The following is a 22758-nucleotide window of genomic DNA, read 5'->3' on the forward strand; positions in this document are numbered from 1 at the left end:
TACAAAATAGAGGAAGATTGGCACAGATGTTAGCTCAGGGCGAATCTTCCTCAGCAAAAATGAATGAATTAATTAATTAATTAAATTGCAGTGATTCTTTCCTCTGTCCACAGTAACTCTCTCCAGCACCCATAAATCGATCTAATTCTACTCAGGGACGTCTTACCTCTAAGGCAGAGCTAAGGGGAGCCCTGGGAACTCCTCAGTTGTTAAAACCCTGCATCCCCAGCCCAGATCAGAATCACCCGTCTGGAGAGAGAAGCCCAGCTCCCTGGGGCTGAGGGAATCCACGGTCCAAGGCCCAACCTTTATTCTGATGCCTTCAGACGCAGGAGGTGGCCCCTGGAGTCAAGGCCTGGAGACACCCGGTGGATGCGTGTTTGGGATGGTATGCGTCAGACCGCCTCTCGTTGGATTTCCGGGTCCCCGCATTAGGCCCATTCCAATTCTGGGGCTGAGGGTCCGGCACATTAAAATCTACAGTTTTCAAAGACTCAACTGCAGACCCTACTGTACGAAACCCTCCCCCTACGCCCCAACTCCAGCCCATGGAAAGCCGCTCTCCTCCAGCCCCGCACTTCTCCACCGGCCTTGGCCCAGCAGAAGAACGATCCTTGACTGAACACTCACAGTCCACACCCGAGACGCGGCCCCTCCCCGGAGGAAACCCTGGCCATCCCGACACGCGAGGCCTCTAAGCGTCCCGGCCCCAGGGAGACCCAGCGGTTCCATCACCACAGTAACTCCGCAGCGCCCCGCGTCGCGCTTCCGGGCGGGCGGCCGGCGCGCTCCAATGACGTCACGGGGCCACTTTCCGGCCGGTGGCAGAGTCCGACTGAAGTTGTGGGGGCCGGGGGCGCCATGGGGGCCACTGGCGACGCCGAGCAGCCGCGGGGACCCGGCGGGGCAGAGCGGGGCGGCCCCGAGCTGGGAGACGCGGGCGCAGCGGGACAGCTGGTTCTCACGGTGAGGGCGCCCCCGGGAAGGCCAGGGCCGGGGCTGGGCTCGGGCCGGGCGGGGCCTCGGGCTCCCGGGACCCCGGCCCGCGGGCGAGAGAACGCGGCGGCTGGTGCTGCCGAGGGGTTGGCGTTTTCGCAGTCGGACGACCTGAATTCAAATTCTGGTACCGCCCCCCTCGCTAGGTGACGTGGGCCGGTCCTGTCAACCCCCCGAGCTCCAGTGTCCTCTTCTATAAAATGGAGATGATCAGTGCCAGCCTCACAAAGTTGTTGTGGGCATGGGATATGAATGCGGGTAGAGCACCCAGCACATATCTGCCAGAATAGGCCCTCGGTAACACTGGTTCCCGTCCTCCAGCCCTTCCTGAAAAGGTGGGGTTGGGACTTTTGAGGCAGGAAACTTTTCCTCGGTTCCTCGTCCCTGGCGGGGCCTTCCAACCACCGCCCTCCCGCCTACCCCACGGTGGGAGAGGTAGGGAAAGCGCCTGAGAAGCAGGGATAAATGGTTTAACATCATATCCACCTCCTACCGCGACCCCAGGGTCACGGGCCTCAGTGACATCTGCTCCCTTGGTCCCCACAGAACCCTTGGAACATAATGATAAAGCACCGGCAGGTGCAGCGAAGGGGCCGCCGCTCACAGATGACAACAAGGTAAGGCTGACCCTGCGTGGGACTTAGCTCTCAGGCACTGGCTTGGATGGCAGCTTTGGGGTCCCCACTGCACAGGGCTGAGAAGAGATCGTCAGCCAGGAGAAAGAGCACTGGACTAGGAGAGAGGAGACTCAGATTCTGTAACTCTATGTGTGACTTTGAGCAAGTCCCTTCCCCCTCTGAACTCCTGTACAAAATGAGGGGGAGAGGTGGATTCAATAATGCTTAAGACTCCTAACACTCGCTGGCTCTAGAGAGGCAGAATAGCATGGAGGTCAAGAAAAAAGTGGGGCTAATAGTAGCATCCATCGCAGGGAAGGGAGAGAGCACAAGATGGGCCTTTGGGATGCTGATTATATTTCTTGACCTGGGTAGAAATTCAATGGCTGTTCATTAAAACTATCTTTTAAGGTGTATAGACTTTTCTGTATAGGTATTATACTTCATGAAACACTGTAAAAATAATACCCATTTCACAGAGTTATCGTGAGAATGAGATAAAGTCATGCATCTATATGGTTTGCACAGAACTTGGGAACATAGCTAGTTTTCAGTAAAAGCTATCTATTATTGTCGCTAGAGGATCCTATGTCAATAATTGGCTAGGCAGAGTAGGAAAGGATGTGTTTGGGACATGCCCCCCTGAATGTGTCTCCTTCCTAAATGCAGTTTCACAGATCCTTCCATCTCCATGGACCTCCTCCGAGCTGTCCTGCAGCCTAGCATCAATGAGGAGATCCAGACTGTCTTCAACAAGTATATGAAGGTGAGAGGGACACAAGGATAGAAAATTAACAGGGAGAAATACTCAGGAGCGGTCTTTTCCTTGCTCTCTCTAGTATATACAGATATCTAAAGTTTTCCAATTCTGAATCCTGAGAACTTTTTTCCCCTCTTTGGGGGCAGTTTGAATACTTCTTTTGCCAAGCCATTGTGAAGATGAAGTGACTGAAGTGTAATGTGCTCAGCACAGCTTGGAACATAGCAACTGTTTTTATTACTTGTTTAATAATATCACTATTATTGTTGTTATTTAAAATTCTTTTCTAGGCCTAGAAATAAACTTCTACATGGCTCTACCTAGTGTCCCATGGATACTTCAAACCCAGCATATTCAGAACTGAACTCTCTTTTTCTTCCTAAACCTCCTCCTCTTGTGTTTGTTTATTCATTCAAAAAAGTATTTACTGAGTGCCTGCCATAATAGCAGACACTGTTCCAGGCACTGGGGGTATAGCGGTAAACAAAATGAACAATGTCCTTGCCCTCTTTAAACGAGTATTACTATGTTAGAGAGTGCCCAAGAGAAGGGAAAGAAAGTGACCAGTGCCTGTTCAGTGGTGAACAGGGTGCTGTTTCATAGATTGTGACTAGGAAAGCCCTCTGATAAGAGGACATTTGAGCAGAAACCTGAATAAAGGAGGAAAGAACAAGCCATGCAGATACCTGGGGGAAGAGCAGTCCAGGCAGAGAGAACAAGGGCCAAGGCCCTGAGGCAGGAGTGTGCTTGGCACATTCAAAGCAACAAAGTGGCATTGTGGCTGGAGCAGACTGAACAAGAAGGAAAATGGCAGGAGAAGTGATCAGAGATGTAACAGGGGCCCAACTCATGCAGAGCATTTGAAGCCATGGTAAGGACTTTGGGTTTTATTATGAGTAAAATAGAGGCTCTTGGAGAGTTTTGAGCAGATCTTAACCTTTTTTTTTAAAGATTGGCACCTGAGCTAACAACCGTTGCCAATCTTCTTCTTTTTCTTTTCTGCTTTTTTCTCCCCAAATCCCCCGAGTACACAGTTGTATATTTTAGTTGTGGGTCCTTCTAGTTGTGGCATGTGGGATGCTGCCTCAGCGTGGCTTGATGAGCAGTGCCTTGTCCACCCCCATGATCCAAACCAGCGAAACCCTGGGCCCCCGTAGCAGAGCGCACAAACTTAACCACTCAGCCATGGGGCCAGCCCCAGATCTTAACACTTTTAAAGGGTTATTCTGACTGTTGTGTAGAGAACAGACTGCAGGAGGACTGTTAGGATGCTTGGGATGACAGTGGCTTGGGTGTTGGTAGTAAAGATGTTGGGGAAAAGTCAGATTCAGTATGTATTTTAAAGGTAGCAAGAAGATTTGCCGATGATTCAGATGGGCAGGACAAAAGAAAAAGAAAAGCAAATGACTCCCAAGTTATTTGCCCGGGGCAACTGTAAAAATTGTATTGCCATTGACTTGATATGAGGAAGACAGGAACAAGCTGGGGAAATCAGGAGCTCAGTTTGGACACGTTAAGTTTGAATGGGACCACCATTCACTTAGAAACCGGAACCAGGGGCTCTGCCTTCTCCTTCATCTTCCATATCCAGTCGTGGAAGCCTGTGCATTCTACTTCACAATCTGTCAAGCGTGCCCTTCTTCTTCCTTGCCTCTGCCTTGGTTCAGGCCTTCATTATTTCTCACCCAGGCTCCCACTAAATCCCTAATTGCTTCTACTCTTTCCCTCTTTCAAGCCACCCTCCATACAGCTGCCGGGACCTCTGAAATGTGAATCCAGCAATGTCTCTTCCCTATTTCAAATCCCTCAGCAACATTCCATTGCCTCCTGGGTAAAATCCAAATTCCTTAACATGGCGTATGTGGGCCACCGTGATCATACCCCAGCCACACACCCCTGTATACTGCGTTGTTCCCACCTCTAATTTTTGCATGTCCCAGAATGCACTATGTAGTCTCATGCCTCCATACCTTTACATATGCAGAAATAGAGGTTAAGCCACTAGGAAAAGGCTAGGTCAGAATTCAGTGCAAGATTGTCTGCCTCCAATGCCCTTTTCTTGTCCCAAAGCTTGTCCCAATAGTGGATACCATGATTCAGGAACTTGCTCTCCTGGAAAAATGCTGGATAAACACAATTTGTGGCTCAGGGCTCCCCTCTTATTTAGTCTGTGAAGATACTTCTTTATCACACTTGTTTTCAGACAAGGTACAAATACGTGATTACATCACAGCTTCAGATAAGTTCACACTCTTGATCAACCTCATCTTTTCACTTTGTTTAACGATGTTCCCAGAGCTCAGCTACCCATTTTCTTAAAAGTGTTTGGGATTATAACTTCTAGATATGGCTGATTTTATCCAAGACAATGTTAATCTTTATTATTTATTTCTGTGATTACTAAATGCATACCCCTTTTTTAAAAAAAAGTTCTAATAATGTAGCTTATAAAATGGATTGATGGATGAATAAAGGGCTGGGTAAATGGATATGTGATAGCAAATATAGCAAAGTGTTCATTATAGACTCTAGGTGGTAGGTGTTAGATATTCATTGAATAATTCTTTCAACTTGTCTGTATGAAAAATTTCATACGAAAATATTGGAAAAAAAGAATACAGATATTCTAAAAAGTGAAAACCAAAAGTTACTAAAACTCACCTCCCAGAGACACCAAACTGTTAACAGTGACTATATAGTCACCCATATTTATTTGTGTATGTGTGTGCACATGCATGTTTAAAAAAATACATAGGATCGGTTTATCCAGACTGTTCTGCAACTCAATTTTTTTCATTTAACAATATATTTTGGTTGTGTTTCTAGATCAGTGCATAGTAGCTCACCCTGATTCTTTTGTAATAGTTTTGGGTTAATCTATTGTATGGTTGTACCGCAATTTAATTAGTTAGTCCCTAGAACATTTGGATTGTTTCCAGTTTTTCTCTGTTACAGACAATGCTACACTGAACATATTAAATGTCTATCTTTGCTCACTTGTGTGAGTATTTCTAGGGGATAAATTCCTAGAGATGGAATTGTGGAATTGGTGGGTAAAAGGGAAAACATACCTTTCTCTTGAGAAAATTTCTCTCCAGAAACGTTTCACCATTTTGCATTTCTGCCAGTAGTGTTTGAGAATGCCTTAGTCACAACCAGACTTCATTCTCAGGTCTAGATGTAGCTTACACTCACCCCTATATGTTCATTGCACTGCCCACCTCACAAGCTGGCTGTAAAGTATCCAACTTATTATTTTAACCAGCTTTCACTTAGCCAATAGTCAATACCAAACACCAGTATTAATCTCCAGTTTTTAGTTTTTTGTTTTAAAGTCAAACTCATCTGATCATTCCATTTAATTTGGCCTGAAAAATTTCCCTCCTAAACTCTTGAAGTCTCCCCTTTCCCCCTGCAATTGGAGCTGCCGGTATCTTAGGTCTGTAGCCAGGCTCACTGCTCCTGTCTCACGGATGGGCAAAGTCAGAATTCAATTAGGACTTCCTACTCTGGATCTTTTCTGGCCTACCCTCACCTGTTCACCTCAGGCACTGGCATTCTTTTTTTCTTCTCAGAAGTAATACATATACATTATAAAAATAGAATATAGATAAGAAAAAAAGAGAAAACAATCATTCATAATACGCCGCTGTTTAATATATGTTCTTACAGTTCTTTTGCCTCTCTGTTTGCTTTTTGCTGAGTTTTATATAAATAGGTTCATACTATGCCAAACTATTTTATAACTTGCTTCCTTCACTTGGCAGTACATCCTGAATACCTTTCACTTCAAAAATATATTCTCCTAGAGGGCGGCCCCGTGGCCGAGTGGTTAAGTTCACGCACTCCACCTCAGTAGCCCACAGTTTCGCTGGTTCGGATCCTGGGCATGGACATGGCACCACTCATCAGGCCACGGTGAGGCGGCGTCCCACATGGCACAGCCAGAGGCACTCACAACTAGAATAAACAACTATGTACTGGAGGGCTTTGGGGAGAAGAAGAAGAAGAAAAAAAAGATTGGCAATAGATGTTAGCTCAGGTGCCAATGTAAAAAATATATATATACTCTCCTATACCATTCTTACTATGACTTTTAATATTTGCATATTATTTCATGGTATGGAGATGCTGTAATTTAAGTTATACGTGGAGGTTTAGGTTATTCTTTGATTTTGCACTATTTACACATTAACACTGTAATGACCATCCTTTGGGCACCTCCATGATTACCCTCCTCCTTAAGAGTAGAGAAACAGCCTGGCATATGAATCTAAATCTGTCTCATCTCAAAGCCGTGCTCATAATCATGTTTCTCTTCTGTATGAGGATAGGATAAGAGCTTCTCTTTTATATTCAGTTCCCTTCAAGTTGATGCAAATTAGCAGAACTTCTGACCTTGTCCTCTATTGTACTTCTCCCTAGTTCTTCCAGAAGGCAGCACTGAACGTGCGAGACAACATCGGGGAAGAAGTGGACGCAGAGCAGCTGATCCAGGAGGCCTGTCGGAGCTGCCTGGAGCAGGTGAGACCAAAGGGCACAAGAGTTGTAGGCACAGGGTTTAGCCCTCCAAGCCCTGGTAAGAAATGTGATCCCATCATCAGTGGTATTTTGGAGGATGCCCAACAAGCTACTTACATCCAGATAGTTCTTGGAGCTGTTGTTGACAGAAGAGAAGGGAAGTAGCTGCTATATTCCAGGTACTGTGATGGATGCTGTCACATGCGTTAGGTCATTTACATCTCAGAAGAAACCCTGTACAGAAGGCGTGTTTTAATCCCTAGTTTACAGATGAAGAAATTGTGGCTTAGAACAAGGCTGAGTTAGAATAGCTAAGGTCTGTCTCACCTCTGCAAGTGCTTCTGACTTGATGCCCAAGTAGTCACAGACTCTTTTGGTATCATGGGGACTATTACCCTTTCTACTTTTCTTCCTCTCAAGATGTGGTCAGGAGGCATGACATCGGGTCTATAAATGGCTACATTCCCAAAATGGTAGTGAACCTGTTTGCATATGTCAGCTGCTGTTATTAATAGGAATTGTCAGCATTACTCAGGTTCTGTGCTTGACTGTGAAACCATTAGCTGTCAGAGATGGAAATTTCTTCATAGTCAGAGCCACAGTGCTGGTTTGACTTCAGTCATATGGAGGCAATTATTGGGAGATGAAAGAGTATCATCTTCTGGGCGGCTGGCTGGCTAGCTACTCGGGACAGCCTCAGGAAAGAGCAAGACCAAGCCTGGACCTCAGCTTTGAAAGGGCAGAACTCCATCCTCTTGGTGCAGTGAAAGCCAGTCTGGTTCTGATAGACTGTTAAATTTAAGCTAACCAAATTCGTAAGAGACCAATTCATTAATTCACTCTGGGACTGTAGAATGTGGTAATCAGTTGTAACATTTGCTGATAATAAAACATGGCAGTTTGCTAAAAATATTCTTATAAGTTTGAACTGAATCAAAATTAAATTGATAAAACCTTCACTCTCGCTTACATCCCAAAATGCTTTCTTGAGTTTTTTTTAATCTCTTCAACTAATATGTATTGAGAGCCTACTATGTGCCTAGTCCTGTGCCAGGATGGACATAGTCCTTACCCCCCAAGCCCTGACATTACTCCAGTAGTCATGCAGTATAACTGCAAACCGTTAGAAGGGCTGTAAGCATAACAGGCGAAGAGAGAGTACACTAGAGGGTACAGAGCCCATGGGCAAAAGGGAGCGGGAGTATGTCTCAGGGACAGAAAGAAGCTAATGTGGCTGGTTTTCAGAGGGTGGAGAGAGAATGATTCTTGAGGAGGCCGGAGAGGTAGGCAGAGACCAGATCAAGCAGAAGACGGCCAGCCAAATTATAGATGCAGAGTTTTAAGCAGAAGAACTGCCTAATGAGATTTGCATTTTGAAAGATCACTGTGGCCATCATGAGGAGCCTGGTTTGGGAATGTACAAGGAGATTGGAAGGGAAATTTATGAGACTATTCAGGAGTCCCAGTGAAAGATAAAGATGAAGATAAAGTTGAGTACATTGGGCATAACCTGTACTCCATGGATGGTTATACCACCTTTCCAGTCTCCTGAATCCCCATGTCTACCTCGCAGATTCACCCTTTCCAGGATGGATGTAAGTGGGAAGCCAGAGTAGGGAACCAAAGGGTCTGTGGTCAGAGCACATAGAATCAGAGCACAGGAAGGCCCAGAGAGTTTCATCCTCATCCAACTTGAAACCAGACGAATCAAGAAACTTTGAGCAAGTCTTTTAACCTTTCTGACCTTCAAACTCATCTCTAAAATTGAAAATAAGACACTCCCCACCGCCAGTGGTTTGCTGTGAGGATTGAATGGGATAATAGACAAGAACTACCACGTAGCGTGAGTACACACAGCACAGAACATACTAAATATTAAATTCTTGGTAGTTATATTCACAATTATAACACATATTGCTGCCTCACAACAGAGCCTCGCTTTCAGGTGGCCAGGATACTTGGAAGCTCTTTAGGGTCCCTGTGTCTAAACTGCATGAACTTCCTGTTGCATTAAAAGATTGTGCAGACTGGACGTGTTACAGTTAGACTAGGTATTTTTCTTGGTTTGGATTGGGTTAACACTTGGTTTGCTTGTTTTCTCTTCTGATACCACATCTTGACCATCTCAGTTGTGTTCTCTCATCGCCTTAGCTACCCCTTTACAGGTGTTTCTTAGGGAGAAACGGCTGATCTTGTCTACGGCACGTTGCCTTGGATTGTTTGTTTGTTTGATTGTGTTTTGCAGAGTAGTTGTTTTTAGTTGTCCTTTTTATTTGTGCAAGTAATATACATTCATTAAAAAAAATTTGGCATGGTGGTTAAGAATGCAAGTTTTCTCTTGATTTATACTGCCCAGATGTGAGTCCTGTCTTTACCACAGACTAGCTATGTGACCTTCAGCAAGTTATCTCACATTCCTAAACCTCAGTTTTCTCATCTGCAAAATGGGGACCAAGGTTCTACCTCATAGGATTGTTGTGGGGATTAAATGTGGCAATACTCTTAGAGGATTTAGACCAGTAACAGTGACTCAGTAAGTGTTACCTGCTGCTAATGTTATATTAAAATCAGAAAATATACATTGTAAGGCAGAAAGTTAAAATTTCTCATCTCACTACCAACAATAACTCTTATTAATATTTTGATGTGTTTCCTTCTTTTCCCTATGCATGTTTCTACACGTGTGTGTTCATTCACTGGGAATACAGTGGGGAGCCAAAACAGACGCCCCTGGAACCCACAATCCCCTTCAGCTGCCACAGTGTTTCTCTGTTCCCTTTTACAGCTAGACGTTGGAAAAAGTGGTCATCACTGGCTCCACTTGGTCGCCTCCCATTCTTTTATCCGCTTTGTTTTGGCTTCAGTCCCCACCACTTCATTGGAACCCCTCTTATATCAGGGTCACCAGTAACCTCCGTGTTGTCAAGTCCTGCGGACCCTACCTGTCCTCAGCTTACTCACTTCTTGCTGGCACTTGTTGCAGTGGATCGTTCCGTGTTCCTTGTAACCCTCCTCTCTTGGCTCCAGTGCCTTGACTGTTGGTGCATCCAGACTTCAGTCCTCAGACGCCTTCTCTTCCAGGGCTTGCTCTCATCCTAGGTGACTTCATCTAGTCCTGTGGCTTTGAAGCCAATTTAACTGCTGATGATTCCCACATGTGTATCTGAGCCCTGAGCTACTTCCACTCTTGCCTTCCGCCAGTGCCTTCTCACAGCAGCCAGACCCATCTTTTTAAAGAGGAATCAGACTGTGTCACTCTCCTCTTTAAAACCCTTCAGGGACTTCACATTGCAGACAGAGCAAAACCCTGATGCATTACCATGACCCACAGAGCCCTGCCTGACCTGGCTCCTGCCTATTTCTTTAACTTCATCTCATCACACCTCATACTTGTTAACCACATTCAGTGCATGCTGGAATCCTTTCTGCTTCTCCACGCACCAAGCTTAGGGCTTTTGCACTTGCTGTTCTCACTGCCTAGCATGCTCTACCCTTAACTCCTTACATAGCTGGCTCCTCTTTTTCTTCAGACTTAGCTTAAATATGATGTCATCAGAGAGGCCTTCCCTGGCCACTCCATCTAAAGTTGCCCTCTCATCTCACTCCCTTTCCCACCTCCAGTTAATGTCTATCACCTTACTTGTTTATTTCTACCATTTATTTCAATCTGAAGTTATTAATAGTTTATTTGTTTATTTTCTGCCTCCCTCCCACCTCTACCTCTGCTAAAATCTTTTTTTATAAGATTTGAGCCCTATCTTGTTCACTGCTGTATTCCTAGCCCTAGAATATGATTCTTACTATGTGTGCACTTTTTGTCGAATGATCAAGTGAATGAATGAACAAACAAATGAACACAAATAAATAGCAAATGAACACACAGGTTCCTGCTCTCACAGAACTTACAGCCTCATCAGGCATACAGATAGAGTTAAATTACCTCACAGACATGTGCATAATTACACATTGCACTGGTGCGCTCTTCACTGAGAAGACAGCATTTGGAGGAGAAGACCATGAGTTCAGTTTTGGGCTTAGCAAATTGAGGTATCCACGCATAGTCATGGGCAGACTGTTTGTTATATAAATCTGGAGGTCAAAGGAGAGGGTACACCTGAAGATAAAAATTATGGAGTCATCAGTTTATTAATGTTAACTGAAGCTATGAGCATAGATGAGTGCAGATAGAATATCTAATGAAAGAGAACAGAATGAAGAGAACCAGACTGAGGGGGGTGAACCAGCAAACAAGGCTAATAAAGAGCGGCCAAAGAAGTAGGAGGGAAGCCAGAGAAGTGTGGCCACGGGAGCCAGTAGAAAAGAGTGTTTCCAGAGAGAGGGAGTGCCCAGGGCTGTCACATGCTGCTCCAAGAAGCCACCTCTGCATGGCCTCCAGGGCCCCTGCCAACCTCACCACGCTCCTCACTCACCTCTCTCCTGTGCCCATGACTTGCTAGGCCGCCTTTTTCTTCTTCAAATGAGTCAAGTCTGTTCCCACTTTCGGGCTTTTGCGCTCCTCCTGAAACATGCTTCTCCGCAGCTTTTTCTTCACAGCACCGCTCGGAGGCTGTCTCAGCAAGGCCTTCCCTGACCACCTGCGTAAAGGGGCCCTCTGGCGATTCTCTCTCACATCTACCTGGGGTTTTTTTTCCTTCAGAGCATCTGTCATGATCCAAAATTACCTTGTTTATATGTTTATTTATTTGCTGCTTATCCAGCTTGCCCACAAAATAAAAACTCCACCAGAGCAGCAGCCTTGCTTGTGCTGTTTACTGCTGTGTCCCCAGCACTTACATGGTAGGTACTTGATATTAAATGAAAAACAGCAGCCTACTGAGCCATATGTATTATTTTAATGCATTTAGTTAGGAAAAATATATAGTGTATGTGTACATGGAAAAGTAATGAAGAATTCACATTGAAATATTGACAGTCTTCTGTGGGTCCTGAGATTGCAGGTTTGATTTTTATTTCGCTTGTTTACATTTTCTAATTTTTCAACAATTATTAATTATTCGAGTTTTTAAAAAAACAGATATCTATATGCGTATCTTGGGGTGCCTTTGTACTGACCATGAAAAGGTTTTAAGCCAGTTTGGAGTTGTGTTTATAAAAATGGTGGCAGAGAGGCTTACCCACCAAAATAGTGACTGTTAACACTTGGTCTTTTCTTTTCAGGCTAAACTGCTGTTTTCAGATGGAGAAAAAGTAATACCCAGATTGACCCATGAGCTTCCAGGGATAAAGGTCAGAGTCACTGTGTCCTGGGGTATTGGAGGGGGAGACCAATCAAGCCGGGAGGCATGTGAACTCTGTGGGCTCAGGGAAGTCTCACATACCATCCATTTGTAGGACCAGGTCCAAATAGGAGGGCTTCTGAGGCCTGGCTCAGGGAGGGGCTGGAAGGGGCAGTCCCAGGGCTCTGTCTTCTGCAACCCCAGGGGACCTGCAGCTCCTAGTTACTGGCCTTCCTCTGACTCTTTGCCCTTCTCCTCCAGCGTGGCCGGCAGACAGAAGAGGAATGTGCCCATCGAGGAAGCCCCATTCCCAAAAAGGTAAGCCATCTCCTTGTTTTCTGTCTGGAAAAAGGCACTGCAGCTCCAGCAAAGATAGTAGGCTTCATCAATGCACTTTTGAGCCTTTCTAGCTGAGAGGCAGGAACCCTGGAAACAGTCACTCTCCCTGTTCACTCTCAAGCATCATTTGGTCTCTTTGGAAAACCGTCTCCACCAAGGGACCCTGGACCTGCCAGTGGGATGGGGTGGGGTGGGGCTTCTCACAGGGTCAGGCCTCTGACAGCTGTTCTTTGTGGCAGAGGAAGGGACGGCCTCCTGGACACGTCCTGTCAAATGACCGGGCAGCCGCCGGCATGGTGTGAGTAGGGGCCAGCAAAGCCAAAGGGAGGAGCAGGGAGGGTGTGGGCCTGGAGGAAAAGAGGCCCGAGTTCTGTGCCTGGTGAAATCAGATCCATCTGTTTAAGTCACCATGGAGGAGGGGTGCCCTGGTTTGAGGGGTGGGGAAAGAAGGCAGCGAGGGGGAGATTGGTTTAGCCTGTTTTTGCCCCAGAACAGTTCAGCCCAGCTTGATTAAACACCAGAGGTTTTTTATTGTTAATACAGTATATATTGAATGTTTATAATGTGCCATAACTGGTCTAAACACCTTACATACTTTACCTTTTAATCCTTACAGCCACCCTCTAATGAAGATAGAATTAATTTTGCAGATAAGGAAACAGACTCACAGAATTATTTGCCCAAGGTCATACAGCTAATAAGAGGCAGAACTCTACTACGTTGCCTCCAGGGTAGTCACTTTCAAAGATTTTTAAAGCAACAGAATCTTTTTTCAAACAAAACTTTACATGGGAGCCCAATATATACAGCAGATAAACCAAACTGGTCTGGTTAAGAGGGATGGGGGTAGTTTGAAACCACTGGCTCAGGAATGGAATAGTATTAATCATCATACCTTAGATTTGTCTCCTGCATGGAGTAAGGTCACTCCACAGAACACAGGCTAGGTAGGGCAGATGCTGCTGTTTACTCCTTTTGACAGATGAGAAAGCTACAACTCAGAGAGGTTCCTGGACTTGCCCACGTGGCTAGGTAATATCAGAGCCAGTCCTAAAATGGCTCCTAGTCCAGTGCTTTTTTTCTTTGTACCTAATGGGTTGCCAGGAAGAAGTACGCCCAGGGCTAAAGTGAGAGCCTATGAGGAGCTCCCACCATCACCAGCAAGCTTTCTTCCACTCCTAGGCCCAACCTTGGAGAATTCACCTTTCTTCTTTCCTTCCAATCAGATGGAAACCAAAATCCTGTGAACCAATTCGCCGAGAAGGCCCTAAGGTATGATTTTGTGAGCAGGGCAGTAACCACTGTCCCAGGGAGCCTCAGTCAAGGCTCTGGGGTCTGCCAGGAGGGGAAGGGGCTGGGGTGGTAAACGATGTGGGCATGCCATTCCAGAGCCATCTTTCCGCTTCCCCTATGCCCCAGCCCCCAACCCCTCACTGGCCTCCCAGAAGGATCCCAAGTAGGGACTGGAATTAGGGGCAAAATGAAGAGAGGGCTTGAGTCTTTGCTGAAGTCTTCTCCCTGTAAAAGTTAGTGGTCACTAATACTTATTCAGTACTTAATAAGTAACAGGCACTGCCCTAAATCTTTTGTATGGATTATCTCATTTAATCTTTATAACAACCTTATGAGAAAGATTCTGTTACTCTTCTGTAGTTGAGGAGATTTCTTTCCTACCAACTGCCTTGTGGACAGAAATTATCTTATTTTATGTAGGTATCTTATACACTTAATACACTTGAGGATGCTAAAGCTTAGAGAGTTGCCCAAAGTCACATACCTAGTAAGCGGTAGAGCCAAGTCTCAAACCCAAGGTCTGTTGACAGCAGAGTCTGTGCATTATCCTCTATTGCCTCTAAAACAGTTGTTTGTAAGCTCTTTTAGCAATAGAGTCCTTTCTTCAAATAAAATCATATATGGAAGCCCAGTAAGGTTGGTAAAAGCTCCACGGTCCTGTTTGAGGCTGTGTCCAGTAGAAATGGTCCACCTTTTGCCTTACTGGCCCTCTCTGCTTTCTCGCTGGTGACCACACCTTTCTTCTTAAACTCTGCTCCCTTAGAGTGGGTCATCCTGCATTCTCCTGGATCTCTCTGTTCCCCTCCAAACATCCCATCTGTCTCTTTTATAAGTTCTTCCTCAGCAGTGACCCATGTAAGTGGCTATTCCCCAGAATTCTCTCCTGGCCCACTTCTCCACCTAAAGTTTCTCTCTGGATCATCTAAATCATCCCCTCTTGTGGTTTCAGGGACCAGTAGGTGCTAAAGTTCCCATACCTCTTTGTTCACTCCCACACCTCCTTCTAGTTTAAAACTTGTATATCCTACTGTCTGCTAGACCTCTCTGCCTGGAATTTTCATAGTATTTCAAACTCAACATATCCAAAATTGAAATCACAATCTTTCCTCATCGACCTTCTTTTACATTCTCTACTTCAGTCATCTTTGCGTCTTCCTTTCCTTCCCCTGTCTACATCCAGTGAAATCCTGGAATGATTCTACCTCCTAAATATATCAGAGTTCCTATTCCTCTTCTTCATCCTTACTGCTATACTAGCTCAGACCCTCATCTTCTCTCAAAAATGCTTTATTCCAGCAACTTCTAAACTGCTCTCCCTGTCTGTAATCTTGCCACTTCAAATCCATTAGCCACATTGCGGAAGAGTGGGCTATCTTTAAAGCAAATATAGCAGGGCCAGCCTGGTGGCATAGTGGTTAAGTTCGTGCACTACACTCCAGCAGCCCAGGGTTCACAGGTTTGGATCCAGAGTGCGGACCTAGCACGACTCGTCAAGCCTTGCTGTGGCAGCATTCCACATAAAATAGAGGAAGATTGGCACAGATGTTAGCTCAGCAACAATCTTCCTCAAGCAAAAAGAGGAAGATTAGCAAGAGATGTTAGCTCAGGGCCAATCTTCCTCACAGAAGGAAAAAAAAAAAGCAAATCTGGTTCTCCCTATTTAGAGGCCCTCAATGACTCCCCATGGCCTACAGAATAAATAAAATGCAAACCCCAAAATGAAGTGTACTAGGGCCTCCAGCCCCTTTCTGCTTCTCTCTCCAGCCTCGTTAGTGCCACTCCCTAATGTGTGCTGTTTCCTTTCGCAACACAGAATTGCTTGTAGTTTCTCCAACATGCCAAGCCAGTGCTCACCTGCCTTTGTTCACACAACCCTTCCTCTTTGCCTCTACCCTGTCTCACTTGTGCTCACCCTTTCAGAATTAACTTGGGAATTACCTCTACAAGGAAGCCTTCCTTTGGCACCTTGCACACCCCCACCCATCTGTGTCATTGCCCATCTCATGATGGTATAATTATCTGTACCTACATCTATGGCCCCCTAGAGAACAGAGACTGTGTCTTGTTCATCTCTTTATCCCCAGTATCTAGGGCCTAGCATACTGTAAGCACTCAGTCTGTTGAGTCAACTGTTTGTTGAATAATGGACGAAAGTGGTGGTAGGAGAGGGCAGGGGAAGGAGTGTTTTCTGTCTGCCCACGAGATAAACCTCACCCTCACCAGCCTCTCTATTTTTTGCGTAGTGGGACCCAGCTCGGCTGAATGAATCTACCACCTTCGTATTGGGATCTCGAGCCAACAAGTAAGTCTCAGAGCTTTGGTGCTGAAGACGGGGAAGCTTAGGGGTCTACCACTAGCGCTGCAACTGCTGGAGTCCTTACCACTATCTGTTACTTTTCAGGGCCCTGGGAATGGGGGGCACCAGAGGGAGAATCTACATTAAGCACCCGCACCTCTTTAAGGTAGGTGAGTGCCAGGAGTTAGGCAGGCCGTTGTAGTGGGAGTAGATGGCACTGGGACTCCAGATGGCACAGAGAAGCTTGGAACAAACACTGATCTGGGCGTCAGGACATCTGGGTTCTAGTTGTCTCTCTGCCATTAACCTTTACCTTTTGTAATTTACTCAATACCTCTGTGCCTCAATAATAATAGGAGCTTTCCTTATGTGTTTATTGTATACCAAACACGTTTTTAAGTGCTACATTGAATTATCTCATGGAAATGTCCTTTAAGATAGCTATTGTTACCCTTTTACAAGGTAAAAAAAAAAAAATATTGAGAAAGGCTTTGACTTGCCCAAAGTTACTTAGCTAATAAGTAGTGAATTAAGATTCAAATCCAGCTCTGTCTTCAGCAAAGCCTGAGCTCTGAACCACGACCTTATTCAGTTATCTGTAAAAGAGACTGAAGCAAGGCAGAGGTTCTGATCCTTTTCAAAGAGGGGACTCCTCTCCTGAGAGCAGCTGTGCTTTGGTCTCCACTGTTTGAGAAAACAAGGTGGGCGGGTGGTCATGAATTTACTCACTCTCTTAAATGAATTTGTATTTTATCAGTCACAAAAGCATCCAAATATTTTAGAAAAATAGTAGCGCATGTATGTTCAAGATATGTTTTTTTGCCCTTGTATATAAAGTCTGGGGCCCCTTGCCAAAACTGCACAGACCCTTTGGGGTCCCAGAATCATGGGCTCTGTCTACTACATTCTGTGCAAGTTCAAGTTCTTTGAAGGGCAGACCTGCTTCCTCTACTTTTTCAGTTTTATATTCTGAGATTCCCAACACCTAGACAATTTCACTACTTGCTACTTCATTTTTCTCTCTCAGTGTCTTCATTCTCGCTGTTCCCTCTACCTGGATGGCCTTCCTCCCTCACCCTTGTCTCTGCCTGACTGTTCTTTAAGATCCACATCCTCCAAGAGCCGTGCTCGCATCACGCCCCCATTGGATGTGCTCTTGGACCGACTTTGACTTCCTTTTGCACAATGGTTAAGGCTACAGTTTCAGTCCTGGTTCCATTACTGATTAGCTGCGTGACCTTGGGCAAGTGGCTCCATATTTCTGAGCCTGTTTTGTCACCTATAAAATGGAGGTGATACAGACCGACCTCTTAGGGTTGGTAGAATTAGGAGAGAGCAGTGAAGCACGCAGCACGATGCCTGGCACGTGGCACAGTCTCGGTAAACATTCATCACTGTTACCAGCAGACTTTCCCAATTCTAGACCCACTGTTTGTAACAAACCCCCACCGGGCACTCCCATTACTGCCAGATATTATCTCTCATTTTAATCTTTCCAGTCTAATAAGTGGAGGGAAAATGTTTTTGTTGTTTTACTTTGCTTTTAACTCGCTATTAGTGAGGATAAGCATCTTTGCATTCATTCAGAATCTAGTTGTATTTCTTCTATAAACTGCCTATTATATCTTTTGCGCATTTTTCTGTCCTTCAAACAGTATTGTTCACATTTTTCCTTTCCTTTTTAATTTTTTTAATTATGGAAATAATATATAAACCCATTCTTGTAAAACAAAATTCAAACAATACACAAAAGCTAATAGGGAGCAAAACACAAAGTTCCCCTTCACTCTTGACCCTGACTCTCCTCCCCTAGAGGTCGCCAACGACAACAGCGGCGGCATCCTTCAGTCCCCTCCCTATGCACTTGTGTGTCCATCCTTGTCCTTTAGTGATATTTTATGTTACTGAGATCATGCTATCCGTACTGTTCTCTGATTTTATTTTTTCCACCCAAACTTCATTCATTCATTAAACAGTTATTGAGTGATGAGCATCCTCAGAGTGCTAGAGGTAAAGGAGACACACAAACTCCTCGTCCTCGTGGATCTGGCTTCTGCTGAGGGCAAGCTGTGACCGCCAGGCCAAATCCAACCTGCAGCCTGTTTTTGTCCAACTCGGGGTTTTTACATTTTTAAAGGGTGATGTAAAAAAAGAAAGGAAGAAAAATAGGTGACAGAGATGTGTGTGGCTGGCAAAGCCTAAAATATTTACTAACTGGCCCTTCACAGAAAAAGTGTGCTGACCACTATAAATCTAGTAGAAACATCCTAGAGATTTGTCCATGGCATGGAATTAAGTCTCCCTCATCTTATGTTTAATAGCTGTATAGAATTCATAGAATAGATATTCCATAATTTATTTCATTGCTCCCCTATTAATGGAGATTTAAGTTATTTCCAACAGTTTTGCTATTATAAACACTGCTGCACCAAACATTCTTGTGTGGGTGATTCTGAAGGATAAATTCCTGGAAATGGGATTGCTGGATCAGAAAGTGCACAGTGGGCCGGCCTGGTGGTGCAGCGGTTAATTGTGCACGTTCCGCTTTGGTGGCCAGCAGTCCACCGGTTCAGATCCCAGGTGCAGACATGGCACTGCTCATCAAGCCATGCTGTGGCAGGCATCCCACATATAAAGTAGAGGAAGATGGGCACGGATGTTAGCTCAGGACCAGTCTTCCTCAGCAAAAAGAAGAGGATTGGCAGACGTTAGCTCAGGATTGAGCTTCCTCAAAAGAAAAAAAGAAAGTGCACACTTTTAAATTTTGACTAATACTTGTATTACTTGGGAAGTGAAATGATGATTTAAATACAAAGGGTAGTAACCATATAGCCCAGATTTCCCAGCTTGGCCTATTTTATAAAACCTGCCTTTATTAAGCACTTACTGCGGCCGACCCCCTGGCCGAGTGGTTAAAGTTCACGCGCTCTGCTTTGGCGGCCCAGGGTTTCGCCAGTTCCAATCCTGGGCACAGATATGGCACTGCTCATCTGGCCATGCTGAGGCAGCGTCCCACATGCCACAACTAGAAGGACCCACAACTAAAATACACAACTATGTACCAGGGGGGCTTGGGGAGAAAAAGCAGGAAAAAAAAAAAAAAGAAGATTGGCAATAGTTGTTAGCTCAGGTGCCAATCTTTAAGAAAAAAGGGCACTTACTATGTGTCGGATACTATATTTAGCATTTTTTAAGCACTATCTCATTTATTTTTAACAATAACCCTATAAGATAAGCGTTAGTACTCTGTGTTTTACAATTGAAGAAACTGAGTCTCAAGGAAATTATTGCCCAGGTTTACACCATCAGTAAGTGGCAGAAACCAGAATTTAAACCTTGTTTGTCTAATTCCAAAGCCATGGTCTTAACTGTGATGCTGTTCTGTCTCCCCCAGGATCATGAAGTGTCCTGATTTTTGTTTTAGAAAATACAGTCACCATAATAGTCACATGTGTTGTAAGCTATCTCAGATCATTTTTTCAAAGAGAAGTAGAGCTCTAAAATAATAGTCGCCAGTCTGACCAGTTGCCAGAGATGCTGTGTTTGCAGAAAGGAAGGGAGTGGGGATTAGAAGTGTGCTAAACCTATGGGAATTAGGTCCCATAACCTGGCCTCCTGGGCTCAGCTCCGCTTGCTCTGAAGAGGTTGGTGAGCCCTGTACAGCCACCAGGCTAGGCCAAGGTCTTGTTGGTCAGAATTGCTCAAGGTTCAAGAGTATGCTCTGGGACCAAATGAGAAAAGCCCCTCACACCAGGCTAATGTCTCCCCACTGTGACTTCATCCCTCACAGTATGCAGCTGACCCGCAGGACAAGCACTGGCTGGCTGAGCAGCATCACATGCGGGCAACAGGGGGGAAGATGGTAAGCATTGTTTGCATGTGCCACTGCCAAAGACCCACCCAGCCCAGCGACCAGGGTCCTGGCTATTGGGGGCAGCTTACCTCCAAATCTGGGAGGCTCCCAAAGCCTGATGAGTGCGGAAAGGGCGACTTGTAAGGTTAGAGAGGGCCCATCTCCCCATGCTGAAGGGCAGACTGTAATCCCTAGATCCCCTTCCCTGTCCCTAGGTCTGCCGCACAGTGCCCCCTCCTCCTGCCACGTCATCCCTCATATTTAGATTATATTATCTGTGCATGAGAATGGCAGGTACAAGACACACTTGACACTACTTTTCCCTCAGGTGCCATTGACAGATTTCACTCATCGATCAAAACGTGAGGCACAGCTATAGAATCTTTTCTCAACGCAGTACTCAGGCAGCACCCCTTGTCAGTAGGAGTTAATACATGCAATGAAACTTGTCTGCTACATTTGGCAGCCCCTTCCAGAGACACCCCTACTTAAGGAGCTCTCAGCTCACATCAATCAACAACCCTAGGAAAATCGTAGTTGCATGTGGAGGGCTTTGTCCATCACATGCAATGTCCCCCACCTGAGGACTCAACTTAGTCCCACCCCTGGGACTATTAGAATTCAATGGCTTTGCAAACCAGTATGCCATCTCCTTTCTGGCAATGAAAGCTATCTCTTATTTTACTACTCTACTTATGCCTACACTCTGTTTCAAAAAAGATTTCAGGGAGCTTACCAGTGATACAGAAAATACAATGTAATGTAAATAAGAAAAAGGGAAAAAAAGGAAAGACAGTATCTAATATTAAGCCACGAACAAGACAGGTTTTAAAAAGGCGTTTTTATAATTGCTGACCTGGGAGACAAGTGCCCTTCTGTGCATAAATTTCAGCTCCAGGACCCTCTCAAGGACACCTGATCTATTACATAGTTCACAACGCCTATAAGGTGAAGGCAGACAAATTACTCAAGGGACACACAATTACTCCTGCCCCTGAAACTAGAAAGAAATGTCTCCCACAGAAGACTTTCTCATGTGATGCACAACATCCCTTGTATGATAACCTCACGAGAGGGCTCCCTCCCACTGCAGAGCGTGGCATTGTGCCAAAGCAGTTCTGCAGGCCCCAGGACGACACAGCCTAGTCAGTAGACAGCAGTGCAGTTTATCATGTTTTCCATTTTGCCATGAAGTTCAAAACCAAATTATCTTAGTTCCTAGAGTTAACATATGCCTTCCTCCTCCTGATCTCCTGTTTCCATATATATTTTGCTAGCTCTCTTGCCATTTCATTTTAAGCCACTTCAGGGTACTTTTTTAGAAGAGGAAGAGGCTGTAAAAAATTTAGTCACCAGTCCCCACTCCTCCACCCATTAAGTTTTCTATTTGAGTGAAAGATTATTGCAAGGAATAATTTCCCAATCTCTCTACTTACTCTCCCCTTGCTACGCCCCGCTCCCTTCCAGCCCTTACATTAAGCAGATGTGTAATAAACTGTTAAGTTGGACTGAAATGAATCACAGGCAATGACTCCTTTCCTTTGCTCCTGCCCCAGGCCTACCTCCTCATTGAGGAGGACATCCGGGACCTCGCTGCCAGTGATGACTACAGGTAAAACTAGTGGTCTGTCCCCTACCCTCCCCCTGCCTCACAGTAGCTCCTGGGATGAGTCTGGGCCTATATCTGCCCTGCGTCAACTTTCTTCCTCATTTCTGTTCCAGAGGATGTTTGGACCTAAAGTTAGAGGAGCTGAAATCCTTTGTCCTACCCTCCTGGATGGTTGAGAAGATGCGAAAGTACATGGAGACACTACGGACGGAAAATGATCATCGTGCTGTTGAAGCACCTCCACAGACCTGAAGCCCGGTCCCCTGGCTACACTTGGCAGCCCCCCTCCAAAGCCCTCTTACCCACGTGGCTGAGGCCACCGCTGGGATGGATCTCAGCAGCATTAAGCTGTGCCTGGGCTAGTTTGTAGTGACTCACTGCAGAGCACCCCCAGACTGGCATGTGGTTCTATATTTGTAAAGTTATTGGGATAAGAAGCAATTAAACAATTTGTAATAAACACAGATGGTGAGCCTGCTGTGCAATCTGCCTTGCAGGGGCTGACAAAACATCAAGAGCTCTAGAAGAGGTGAGGTATAGGAAAAAAGGACCATGTACCCCTCCCCAATTCCAGGGTAGACCCAGGAAAGCCCCTCTGCCCCATGCGTATCTGCTTTATGAGACAAGACGAGGAACACCATGTACCTTGCCAACGTTCCCTGTCCCGCTTTCTCATTTCCTCACCCAACTAAGGTATGGAAGCAGCAGAATGTGATCGCTAGCACCATGCGAAGTGGATGACAGAACCATATGAAAAATGCAGAGTGGCTTTTATTACCTCTATTTTACAGGTTAAAACACTAAATGATGTGCCCAAGGTCACAGCAGACCGTTGGAGAGGCAGCACGTGGAGCTGTTTTCCAGTAGGGGGTCTCCTGCTCTGGCCATCAGCCTCTAGTTTTTCCCCTCGCGTGAATTTTCAGACACTTAGGGCCCCAAGAAAGATGCCCAGGATATAACAGGGGGAGGACCAGAGGTTTCCTCTCTGAGGGAAGAGTACCAGTGCTGGGCGATTCCCCTTGGAGTAGGGATCCTGTCTGGGCGTGCCTTGTATTCCCGGCTACGTATTCCCGGCAGTACTCGAGCGTTTGACCTAATGGGGCTCATCCCACGTGGACTTTTTCTTAGCCCTTTAATGGTCGGCGTTTTCCAAAGGCCACCAATCCGCTACAGACTGGTTGGTTAATGGCGGCCTCTCCTGCCAATCGCCCCTCAGAAGCAGAATCCCGTCGCCCAA

The 22758-nt window shown here is 45.5% G+C and overlaps 1 protein-coding gene and 1 long non-coding RNA gene across 2 annotated transcripts; one reads left to right on the forward strand and one right to left on the reverse strand.

Annotated features, from left to right (window-relative positions):
* Positions 1–775: 775 nt before the first annotated feature.
* Positions 776–21985, forward strand: DNTTIP1 (deoxynucleotidyltransferase terminal interacting protein 1). Its single transcript, XM_070588433.1, has 13 exons — positions 776–966; positions 1543–1613; positions 2283–2379; positions 6799–6897; positions 12073–12141; positions 12393–12449; positions 12710–12768; positions 13697–13742; positions 16007–16065; positions 16165–16225; positions 19850–19921; positions 21469–21524; positions 21635–21985. The coding sequence occupies exons 1-13, from the start codon at positions 862–864 to the stop codon at positions 21771–21773; spliced, it is 990 nt and encodes a 329-aa protein (XP_070444534.1). The 5' UTR covers positions 776–861; the 3' UTR covers positions 21774–21985.
* On the reverse strand, positions 10835–13465 carry LOC139078091 (uncharacterized). The gene is made up of 3 exons (XR_011530848.1): positions 13366–13465; positions 11325–11489; positions 10835–11008 (listed from the first exon to the last, which is right to left on the reverse strand). It is a non-coding gene; the product is annotated as an uncharacterized lncRNA (long non-coding RNA).
* Positions 21986–22758: the final 773 nt, after the last annotated feature.

This window comes from Equus przewalskii, chromosome 21 (genome assembly GCF_037783145.1).
Source record: "Equus przewalskii isolate Varuska chromosome 21, EquPr2, whole genome shotgun sequence".
NCBI lineage: Eukaryota > Metazoa > Chordata > Mammalia > Perissodactyla > Equidae > Equus > Equus przewalskii.

Excerpts from the sequence above, each read along its gene's own strand:
- DNTTIP1 (XM_070588433.1), top strand. The coding sequence starts at position 862 with ATGGGGGCCACTGGCGACGCCGAGCAGCCGCGGGGACCCGGCGGGGCA. Across the intron at positions 12,769-13,696 it reads CGGGCAGCCGCCGGCATGGT|ATGGAAACCAAAATCCTGTG; the intron begins GTGAGTAGGGGC and ends CCTTCCAATCAG. Across the intron at positions 16,226-19,849 it reads AGCACCCGCACCTCTTTAAG|TATGCAGCTGACCCGCAGGA; the intron begins GTAGGTGAGTGC and ends CATCCCTCACAG.